The 12,127-nt window shown below is 33.8% G+C and overlaps 1 protein-coding gene across 1 annotated transcript; it reads left to right on the top strand.

Moving 5' to 3' along the window:
* The first annotated feature begins 33 nt into the window (after positions 1-33).
* LOC128166850 (transmembrane protein 184B-like) lies at positions 34-11,655 on the top strand. Its single transcript, XM_052832275.1, has 8 exons — positions 34-185; positions 814-1,035; positions 5,432-5,597; positions 5,961-6,051; positions 6,953-7,028; positions 7,147-7,238; positions 7,748-7,917; positions 8,121-11,655. The coding sequence occupies exons 2-8, from the start codon at positions 814-816 to the stop codon at positions 8,672-8,674; spliced, it is 1,371 nt and encodes a 456-aa protein (XP_052688235.1). The 5' UTR covers positions 34-185; the 3' UTR covers positions 8,675-11,655.
* The last annotated feature ends 472 nt before the right edge of the window (positions 11,656-12,127 follow it).

Here is a 12,127-nt window from a genome sequence, read left to right as displayed (position 1 = left end):
CGACTTCCTTTACGAATGAGTTAACAAAATCATACGTCATTTGTCATAATATCGAAAACGTCACATCCGTAAAATTAGAAATATTGGTCAGTGGACATCGACAGACTGTCACTGTGGTTATTTAAAAATTCATGTGTTTAGCAATGAACCCATAAATGTGAACAGGTCAGACGGATTGAAAAGAGGTTAGTATTGAATGTGTGCTTGTGCCAAAATTGGAAGAGCATATTGTTTTTTTCACTTTTAAGATTTAATCAAGAAGTATTTTTAATTTCAATAATTAACACGTCGCGATGAACTCAACTGTCGTGTACATTCCAGTCCAGCGGGGTTTACTCACTGTATAGTTATGTCAAGTCCGAATGTTTTATTTTTCAATAAGAGACCTGAATGACACCACATGTGAAGGCAATTTTATCATATTTTTGGCTGTTTGTTGTAAATACAGGCAGCACGAGCAAGGCGACAGGACAGGATGACAAAAAGTGATAAAAAGAATGAATAATTAAATATAGTTTTGTATGAATGTATTTAGATGAGAATCATTATACTCACTGTATGAGACTGTCCAGATTAATGACTTAATTGAGTTTTTCTGTAACATACACTTCAGTTCAGTAAGCCCTCAATATATAGTTCCTGTTTACTGAACCAAAGCAATGTTTATCAAACTTGTGAGATGAGGTACTGAAATTATGGTTTTTTGAGATAATGAGATAATTAAATAGTAAGATAATGAAATTGTATGTAACAAACTAAAATTATGTTATTGCTAATGACTCTTGAGATACTGAGGCAGAATGTATGTTGTAGATGACGGATACAAACACCACCATGCCACCTACCACACTGAGTAGTACCACCACCAATCACTCAGATCTGAGCAGCACCACACCATTTGTACCAACCACCACCAACAGCTCTGCACACAATGGGACCTTTGTACATCAGCCGCTCATCTTTCTGCAGACTGCTGCAGCTCAGGGCATTGGTGGGGCGTTCTCCATTCTTGCACTCCTCATAACCGTTCATCAGGTAAGCAAGATCCATAACTATCTGCAGAATGGCCAGCTGGATATAAAGCATTTCAATTGGTTCAATGTCTGTAAAGTAGCAAGGGACCATTTCGGATAAAGTAACAGTTAATATTTTTGTAAAATTGAGAGTTGCTGTACTTAAAGGCTTATGAATGTTGTTAAAATTCATGAAATGATTTTTAATGATTATCATTAGTCAGAGGGATGTCTCTTGATGAAATTGATATCCAATATGTAGGCCCAGTGTGTTAGGTACATGATAATCAGAAGTAAAATGTGAAATCTGCGGCTATGACTGTTGTGTTGACTTTACAAAGTGAAATTGCAAGTTACAGACGGGAGGTAAAATAACACGAAAAGTAGGTGGATGGGATATTGTAAACTATATACGGTAAGATTCTGACATGTGATGATGCAACATGCACACAATACGGAAGGTCAGCCCTTTGCAGGGAATTAGCTGGGGGAGGTCTAAAAAGCTGAAAAATCATGCAAAATTAGCAAAATATGAAAGGCTCAGAATCTCATCAAAGTACTGAAGTACTGACGGGAGTTGATTTTATCGATTATTATTTATCTTAAAATCAACGATATGTTATTTTGCTTGGCAAGTAGTTTATAATCTGTATTTGAATTACACACATTTTTGTAACATGGATCCTCGGACTTTTCAGACAAGAATTTCGAGAAAACCTCTTATGAATCATGTTGTGTAAAATTTAGAAATAGAATTGATTTCATCAAACTATGTATCGGTATTCGAAATACTTCAAAAAGTGTATGGATATAACCAAAATTGAACCCTAGTCTCGTTCAACCAGATGCTCGGCTGTCTCCGTTAATCTCCAACAAGTAAGAGATACCAGGTCACGTGATAGCTTGATGATGCGACCTCTAATTATAGACTGACTCTCTGCTTGTCCGAGATGTATGGAGACAGTCGATGGTTGAATGAGACTATATTGAACTCTGGCGTAGGAATACATACGACTGCAAAAAAACTTCTAAATTGTTCATACTATTTAAAATCTGACTATTTCTTAGGTATTTATAAATAAGTTTCCTTTAAAAAAAATGCTTCAGCGTACATTACATTGAATTTATCGATTATTTTCAAGACCTAAATCTTGTCAGTGGTGATGATTTGTGCTTAGGTCCAAACACTGTTTCAGTTTTGGTTTGCCAGAGTAACTGGATAGGAGAGTTGATTAAAATCAACTCCCAATAAAATCCAGTTTGTAGAAAATTTTACAGGTTTTGACAAGTAATTTTCTTTGGAAATTGGTGATTGCACGGCCTTATAAAGAGTGAATTAAAGGTATTTGCTCTGAATGGGAATTGAGGAAATTCTAGTTACAGAGTTCTGAAGACACACACCCACTGGCTACCATGAATTGTATAAAAAACCTGTCCCATGCCACCTAAACATAATTTTGTTTGCACATGTTCTAGGATACTATCAAATCAAATGATATTTTACTTGAATTGAGTTTCCATTGTACTTTTATTTGCCTTATTAAGGAATGATCACTTACTACTGGGTAAGTTTTGTTGGTATTTTTATAAGGAAGGGTGTGGGGCTTCATGTCATTTTGTCTATCAGGTCATCTGTCCCTTTCTCTCGGTCAGAGGTCCATAGATATTTTAAGAATGAAGCATCAGATAGTTAAACTTTTCTCAAATATTGCTCATATCGCAACTATGAGGGTTCGCAACGACCATGATATTAGGTCAGTTGACCAAGGTCAATATCAAATGGTGCATCAGCACAGCATTTATCCAAAAGAGGCCTTGCCACAATGTTTTGGCAAAGAATTCATTATTGTATAGTAAGTGGAGAAACCAAGTTATAACATTTTTAAAACAAATGAACTGTACTTAACCAGTATATGATTATCAAGTGGAGTTGTACATCTGGAATGCAATTGCTGAGATGAAAAGATAAATCTTATTTCTGTAAGAAAATTCACTAAAATGTTATATATTCATTTTGCCATGTTATGCTTAACTTTGCAATATATCATCTCTTTAAATCCTCTTAAAATTGTGTTACTATTAAACTTATAGCATTAACGATCTTCGATCCTCAGCAACGTTCAATAACTCTAAATTATCCGGAATTTTTTATTTGGACCATAAATTATCCTTTTTGACAAAATTAGTTAGTCTTCTAGTGTTATTATTATGACAAGTTTTTCAATGAATTTGTTGGCTTAGTGGATGTACAGAGACCTACTCCACAGAGGTAAACGGGTCCGAGCCAACAATTCATCAGTATAAACTTTTTTTTTCTTATTCAATCTCCACTTTTATATTTATTCCACTCCATCCATTGTGGCCAAAATTGCAACAATTTCGTAAAATGCATGGAAACCGTCAGTAAATTTCTTTTTATTTCCTTTCATTTGTAAAGTTTGAAGGATAGATAACATTTTTATGATGAAATAATACTCTGAGATCGGAGAACCTTCGAAATTATTGTACTTATTTTGTAATCAATTAATTTATCTGTAATTAAAAAGGTCTTCAGTTTTGGATTATCATCAAAACTTGATCCTCACCAGTTTAAATAGATTGCTCCTTTAAAAAAAAGGGAAGAGTGCTTACATGCAGTTTTAAAACTGCAAATTCTCATATACCCATATAAATCATATTTAGAACACTGGCAAGATCCAGAAAAAAGTTATTTCAGTATATTTTATTTAGTGATTGATAATTATTAATATTAAGCTTCAAAGCAGATGTTAATAAGTCATAATTTTGACAATTAATTTTGGGTACAGAGAAAAAATCTTGAGTTAGAATAATACTGGCACAGTAAGGCCTAAAAAAAAAGCTGTGTGTTTAGGGTAACCCGACCTAACCTACAAAAATGCCCCGATCCTACCATTTTAAGATGTCTGTTTTTATCTGATTGTGAATTTTATATTATTTCTATCAAAAAATTCGTTTTTAAATATGACACAAACAAACATTCTTAGGATTTATGCAAATGTGATATTAGACTGATATGATTAACAGTACAGGTAGATCTTAAGACTCCATTTAAACCATAGTCACTGGCTTCTGGTCACATATTATAAAGTCATTGTTATTAAATCTAAATACACAAGTCCCAAAGACTATAAATAGACTGAAGATGCAATTCTGGTAGTTTATGCATTAAGTCAAGCCAAAAAGCTATAAAAATTCACTGTTCTAAACATCTTGCTCCAAAGAAAAAGAGCTGTCATATTTGCTTCTTGACAAGTAGTGCCATATAGAAGAGAGAGAGGAAATATTTGCATTCATGTACTTCTGTGACTAAAGAAAAAGCGAGCAGGATCTGGTTAAGTGTGATTGTTTAATTATCTCTGGAATAAAACCTGGTCCTTTGTAAGACCTGTGTCGGTCTTATTGTTGATATGATTATTGATTTCCTGCTAGTCAGGAGGCATATTGATCAAAGTTTGCTCTTCTGTAAGTGAAATGTGTTCTCCCTATCCTCTCCCTCTTATCACAATATCCATGGAAACAATTACACACTAATAACGTTGTTGTCGGGAACATTTAAGTCATTCTAAAGAATGAAAGATTTTATTAAAATAACTAGACCAGCATTTAAGAAGTCCAGCATTAGAATAAACAAATACATGTATAGTCAATAAGGTATGACTGGCTCTTTCTGCAAGATGTTATTATTTTTTGGCTAAATTTTCAGGAATCATCTCAAATGCCAAAATTGAATAGCAAAATATGCATTTAGTCCAGATATTTTTTTTAAATATCTGGACTAAATCACAAAAAATAGATAAACCTATTTTTAAAACAAAAGAAAAAAATAGCACCCACAAAAAATTGTTATATTTTTAATGAATACATGTATTTTTTTAATGTATTTTATATTTTCATTTTTTATCGTTTGATACCTATCACTTAAGCATACATTTTTCAATACCGGTATTTGGAGAAAACTCTTGAGTCTTCATTTGTAATATTAGAGTTTTCTAAGTACTGGTATAATTGTCTTGTACAAGAGAACAGAGTACAATGTACTACGTTGTGTAACTGTCAAATAGTACCTAGCTTATGTTGTAAAATATTTGTTTGATGGTACCCTCTCAAATTACAGAGACTCACAAATATATTGGAAACAGACAATTTTGACTATGAAAATTTTTGCAGAAAACAAAAGGTTTTGTTAGAAACATATTTAGTATGGCAAGCACTCATTCTGTTGAAATCGCCTCTGACTTAATATTGTTCACAACTCTTAGAAAAATAAATGCAATATTTTAAATCGAGAGGGCTGTTTCTCATGAATTATGTGGATATTTATTCCTTGTGTTTAATTGGGTGTATACAGTATCATAGGAAGGGATACAAGACCAGCCTGATCTAGCTTTTTGTTTCAGATCTACCTCCACCTGCGTTACTACACCTGTCCTAACGAGCAGCGATGGATCATTCGGATTTTATTCATCGTCCCCATCTACTCCTTTGATTCTTTCCTGAGTCTGATGTTCTTCAACAATGACAGTTACTATGTGTACTTTGATAGTGTGCGAGATTGTTATGAGGGTAAGGTCATGTCACCACCGTTTATTCCATACCTCATTCTCTGTGATTGAATCTTTTAAAGAAATTGAATAGGAATATGATGAATGATAAAGTATTCTCTTTTCCTCATTTTTAGTATCACCTTATGGGTATTTGTATTTTTTTTTTCAAGTAAAATATGCTTTCAGGTAAAGAATTTTTCTTTGCAGTTAGGCATGATGAAACAATATTAACATGCTTACCATACAATATAATTCAATGGTGCTTTTGAATAAAAATTGTCTAACATACATATCTATTGTAATTTGATTTGAAATAAAGGTAAAAAGTTAAGGATTTACTTTTTCTTGAAGTGTACCTTTTTTTCTGTGTGTGTTTTTGCAGCATTTGTAATCTACAGTTTCCTGAGTTTGTGCTATGAATATCTGGGAGGGGAAAGTTCTATAATGTCCGAGATCAGAGGGAAACCAATCAAGTAAGATTAGTTTTACTGGTAACTTTATTTGTTTGTAAAAATGGAGAAAGACCAGACAAAGCTTTTCAGCGTGTGTGTGAATGGTTATCCTACTTTACTGCTATACTCTAGAGCTGTATATACTAATCAAAGTACTGAAGTACTGAAAGCCGGGCTCTTTTGGCGTGTCTTTAATTATGCATATTGTGTAGTAAAGACTGAAAATCTCTCTCTCTCTCTCTCTCTCCTCTCTCTCTCTCTCTCTCTCTCTCTCTCTCTCTCTCTCCTCTCTCTCTCTCTCTCTCATGCTTTTAAAGTAGGCAAGGCGTCAGAAAGCTACCAAATTTTGTAAGCGGCTATAAACAAAAATATGTTTGTCTAGTAGAAAAAAGTTCAATAGTTGCTGCCTTGAATTTTGCAGCAAGCGTTATATATTCAATCCTCATTTCTTCAACATGCGGCAAAGTAGTTCATGGAAATTCATGCGCATTGTATGTGTCCAAAATGCATAGTCTTGTTTTCGAAACACGTTACTAATAGGAAAACTAAAAAAGATAGACAATTCTCCCGAAATTAAAAAAAAGAAACAAAATGCCAACACTTTTGACAAAATGTGGCTCTTTGTGTAACTATTTGGTATAGCGGAAGCTTTTACTTTGACGCTGTTTGGTTTTTTGTTTACTTTTGAAGTTGTGCTATTTATAGTAACATTGGCGATTTGCCTGCCTATAGCCAGAACTCTGCTTTCAGCAGAGCCCGGCTAAAAAGTCATAATGTTCTATAGTTTGTTCACTCTTCCATTTAAACAGGCACTAGTAAATAAAGGTTAAAAGAGTAATTCAGAGGTACCATCAATGACCTTTTAGATCATTTGGTAGGGGTTGGTTACTGCTGTGTATCATGTTATGTCTCTTTACTGTAGGTCAAGTTGGATTTGGTGTACTTGCTGCCTGGCTGGTCGACAATACACCATTGGTTTTCTAAGGTTCTGTAAACAGGTAGGGATGTAATGAAATTAATAATTCTATCTTCAAGACCACACTTAGTAAAATAAATGCTTCAAAAAAAATAATTGTGTATTATAAGTTAGTTTGTTACCTTTATGTTCACATTTAGGCAACCCTTCAGTTCTGTATTGTGAAACCTGTGATGGCATTGACCACTCTCATTCTACAAGCCTTTGGACTTTACAAGGATGGCAACTTCTCGTAGGTGTTCACATAGACAAAGTACCATATATTTAGAAATCCATCGCACTATTGTGGGTACAGATCTAATAAATTACTCACTAAAAAAGTTTTAAGATACATTCATTTAATATTGTTTTTATTGGGAAATAAATGAAAATATTGACAGAAATGTTTAGCTCGAAACTGTTGTACAGAACAAAGATAATATGTAGCTCAGGCTCCACTATCTTATATCAAATGCATATACATTGATTATTTTTATTGTTCTTTGTAAAGAGGAGTTACCGGTAATAGCAGTTTTTCAATTTTGAGTAAAAAAATATTACCGTAATTATTTTCCTTCAAATCTTGGAGCAATATTTTAATGTAAAAAAAAAAGACTTGCTTACTGCATTATTTAAACAGGCTTAAGTTTAATTTTATTTTGCCTTATATCCAGTATTGTATTTGTAATATTGTGCTATATACAGGACTGTACAAAAGTAATGTGTGGATCTTCTGTACTTGACCTGATTGACTGTTTGTAGGCCGTCCTCGGGCTTCCTGTACGTGACCCTGATCTACAATGTGTCCGTCAGTCTGGCCCTCTACGCTCTGTTCCTGTTTTATTTCGCCACCAGGGAACTGTTGAGTCCATATGATCCTGTCTGGAAGTTCCTTACTGTCAAATCAGTCATTTTCCTGTCTTTCTGGCAAGGTACATGCGGACATCATTATTAGTGATAATGATAAAATTATCATTTTAAAAATAACATTATTACAGTTCAGGGAGATAATTACTGGATCAACACTAATACTAATCAGTAAATATACATACGGTATATGAAAATTAAAGCAATGATGAAGATAATTGATAGCTTGGACAAGAATTTTTTCTTAAAGTCATGTAAATGTTTGCAGGTATTGTGTTGGCTATTCTGGAGAAGGGAGGTGCTATTAGCCCCATTTTCTCAGATAATGGAACAATGAAGGTGGGCCTAGGAACTGTCTCAGCAGGCTACCAGAACTTCTTCATTTGCATAGAAATGTTTTTCGCTGCACTAGCACTGCGACTTGCATTCCCTCACTCCATCTACAGTTCTGGTCCAGCGAACACCACAGGAAGGACCGTGTCACTACAGAGCATCTCCAGTAGTCTGAAGGAGACCATGAATCCTCGGGACATTATGCAGGATGCAATACACAATTTCCACCCTAATTATCAACAGTATACCCAGCAGGGAAGTAAAATCCCCCACGAGGAGGAGCAGGCTGATGGCTGGCCATACGAACAGAACAGGAGTCGGCCAGCTCGTAACGGCAATGCCACACGCGATGTCTTGTCAAGGCCACTGCCCCATCAACAGCCTGAAACTGCCCATGGCCAGCAGCCACAGCGCCCTCAAGTGGGGCCCACTAGCAGGAAGTTCAATGAGAAGACAACTCTGTTAAGTTCTGATGATGAATTTCAGTGAGCTCTAGAATTAAGGACTGCGTTGAACAATCTCTAGTCTCAGTGTTCAGCATTGTTCAGAGTTGAAAGACAGGTGTTATGAATTCCTAGCAGAGCACTCTAGCAAACTAAGCCTGACATCAGTTGTTCTCTACAAATGAAGGAGTTTCAACAACAACCAAGAAACTCTTTTTTTGATGTGCAACCATGCCCTTCTCTCTCCCCCCCCCACCCCATCTACCAAACACACAGAATTAAAATTGGAAAATTTTCAGGATGAAATTGTTTTGACATAACTACAAGAATACATGTTATTTACAGGAAAGCTGTTTAAGCATGGCTGGTTTCAAAATTCCTCATCATTGTATCTGAATAACTGAAATATTCCTGCATAATATTAAAATGTTCAAAACTGTCAATACCCACCGTTCTAATGAGGTGTATTTTGTAGATAATGGTAAGTCAGTATAACTCACATTTATAGGGTTTGTGAATTTTCATTTTTAGAAATGCTGTAAATATATTAATGTTATTTTTAGTAGCTATTAAAGTATTTACCTAAGTAGTTGTGATATTGTGATAATTAGGTCATATTATTTTAACGTTGGTGAACAGTTAGTGCATTACAATGAGTAGCTGTAAAAGACATTATGTATATATTGAAAAGTTATTAAGTTTAATTTTATTGGTGTGAGCAATTATTTTGAACAAAATGTTATAAAGAATCTCTCCCATTTTTGTGTAGGTTGTTCTAGATTTCAGTGTAAGGTTGTCTTTACAATGTATTATTGTCCATTAGAGATAACTGAGACATGCAGTGTGTAGGGTGATGTATGAGAGTATCAAGTAATACATGACACGATTGACAGGACTTCATGTAGATAGGATGAAGCATCCATACTAACAATGTACTTTCATGATATGAATGCCAATTTTACTCTTTTTTCATGCTTGCTTTGTGACCCTCTTGTCTTTATAGATTGTTTTGTTAGGAAATGCTTTTTATTGAAATGCAAGTGTCTGAAAATTTGCAGTTTTTCAACATTCCAATGTGAATATTTATTTTGGTACATATTTAAAAATTGTTTATAAATACATGTATACTAAATAGCATTTGAAAATGAAATTGATCATGAATTTAAATACTGAATGCCCTTTAAAAATTTTAAAATCAACGTTATTTGAGAACAAAAATTATATACCAAAATCATTGAATAATAGATCATTCAAGTAATAGCATGTGATAATCAGACTATATGTAGAGGTATGGACCAGTGGCCAGGCATATCTGAATAATTCTTGATAAGTATGAATGAGAAGTTGTCTCCCTTGAGAGTTCGTGTTTTAGGTGGCAGGATACAGTGACATAAAATGGCTTCTTGTAAATTAGTAATTGTAATTTCATCAGTTAGTGCTGTCCTAAACTATGTAATATCATCACATGTTATTTCAACTTGAGTCCTTGTAAGTACCTAGTATAGACTCTGTCTGCCAGTGTTAGTCTTTTTTCTTCAATGTTTAACAGAAACTGACTGCTCCCTTCTCGATACAGATCTCCTCTTGGAATAAGTGAATCCATGCAATAAAAACTGATGTTGCATTCTGTTTGGTAGAAAATAAAGTACTGGTAACATTCTTAACATTTGATTCCATGCCCTATTGCCGAATGCATACCCATACATATAAGTATAAATTGGCAAGTACTGTTTAGAATGCCTCTTGTGAATAGCACCTTAATACAATCTGATTAAAACCACCACCCTCTTTTTGCTCTTTATCATATGGACTCTGGAGAAGGGTGCTGATTTTAATTTAAATGATAATTTGAAAATAAATTTATGGTTATCTTTTTTTTTCTTGTACTAAATAATTATGCACATTTGTAAAATATTTTTTTGATAAGTATAACATTTAAGCCAATTAAGTTTAAATATTATCTGTAGAACTTTTCAAACAAAGACTTAAAGTAAATATTCAACCAAAGTTAATTCTTGCAACATGGCTTGATACAAAGTGCTCCTGGTTTCAAATTTCCTTCCTATTGCTGCTCCTCGGCCATTCAGGAATTATTATTTGGCGTGGATTGAGCAATTTTACATTTATTGCATGTGAGAAATTTCTAGAGCTGTACATCTTCTAGTAACCTTATATGCTTTTACATTCATTTTCATGTACATGCAAAAGTGTAATGTCAAATCTATTTTTGTTATTTAATTTATATACATGTTTTAAATAGTTAGATATATTTTAGGTTATGCACAAATTTATATTGCTTTGCAGTATTGTGCAGAGTTGAGTTGTCTCAGTTATTATTATCAATATTAGATACATAAAGTTTTGTATAAATTGCACACATGGCAGTAACATGTATAAAACTTCTCTGTTCATCTTAAAAAACAAAGCTGCAAAGGTTAAATCATGTATCAGAACCTAAAGCTGATACAATTTGGAGTTCTTTGGTTCTAAAGTTATTTGTTCACATTATTTCTGTTGATTTGTGTTTTTAATTGAATAATCTGGCATTTTGTTTTGTTGACAGTAGATTTTGGCTGTGCTTGAGAACTACTTTTACCTAAAACTAGATAAAGGACAAATGTTGTATAAACTGACATTATATTCTATTTTGACTATGAGTGACTGCCCTTACACTGTAACATCACAAAATTTACGAAAGTGTATAGCTTTTTTACTTTGCGCAAGTTATTTTTTGAGATTTGAAAAGTTTCTTACAGTAAAAATGATCGCGAAAAAAAAAAATTAGATCATCACAAAAATTAAGGGATGTATGGTACTCCTTTTTTACTACAAATGACTGACATATTGTATTGTGATAGTTTAAGTAACAATTTTTGTTAGCACACATACATGATCCTGTTTTTTTAACACGGCATTGACGGTACTTATACTTAAATGAACACTGTAGCTGTGTAGATTAGAACATATCTTTTGATCGTGCCATGTTGTCTTGTTTAATGTGGATGTTACAATAAAGCATAAATTCAACCATCTTGTATTTTTTGTCTATCAGAATTCTTGCAAAAGATAAAGGATGCTGCATTTTTGCATCAGAAGATGAATTCTTCCCATTACGTATTTATGGTCAACAATTTCCTCAATCAAAATTTAAGTTCTAACACTTTACTATTATTTGACATACAAACCTAGCTGCAGGTCTGTAGCTCCCAGTCTAAAAAAATTTGGATGGACGACCTGGGAGCTACAGTGCCACCCATTGAAAATGTGTATTTATTGCTTTCAAAAAATGTGCGCTAGTTTTTTGACTGATTAACTGATATCATCCCTTTACTTGCCTCTGATAGTCTTTTAAACATCATCAACAGCCCCGTAAAGTGAAGTGGTGCAGTTTGCTTACATGTATAAATGGCGACTCTGGGTTTCAATGTAGAGAAAGTGAGCGCACAAGATTGTAAGTTTGCAGGAATCCTAGACATGAATCAACTGGGATTTAAATGTC

The sequence above is a fragment of the Crassostrea angulata genome, chromosome 10 (assembly GCF_025612915.1).
Source record: "Crassostrea angulata isolate pt1a10 chromosome 10, ASM2561291v2, whole genome shotgun sequence".
Classification (NCBI taxonomy): domain Eukaryota; kingdom Metazoa; phylum Mollusca; class Bivalvia; order Ostreida; family Ostreidae; genus Magallana; species Magallana angulata.
Note: the sequence above shows the minus strand (reverse complement) of the source record. Positions and strands in the feature narration are given on the sequence as shown.

Coding starts and splice junctions, on each gene's coding strand:
- LOC128166850 (XM_052832275.1), top strand. CDS start 814: ATGACGGATACAAACACCACCATGCCACCTACCACACTGAGTAGTACC. Junction 5,598..5,960: donor TGTGCGAGATTGTTATGAGG/GTAAGGTCATGT, acceptor GTGTTTTTGCAG/CATTTGTAATCTACAGTTTC. Junction 7,239..7,747: donor TACAAGGATGGCAACTTCTC/GTAGGTGTTCAC, acceptor GACTGTTTGTAG/GCCGTCCTCGGGCTTCCTGT.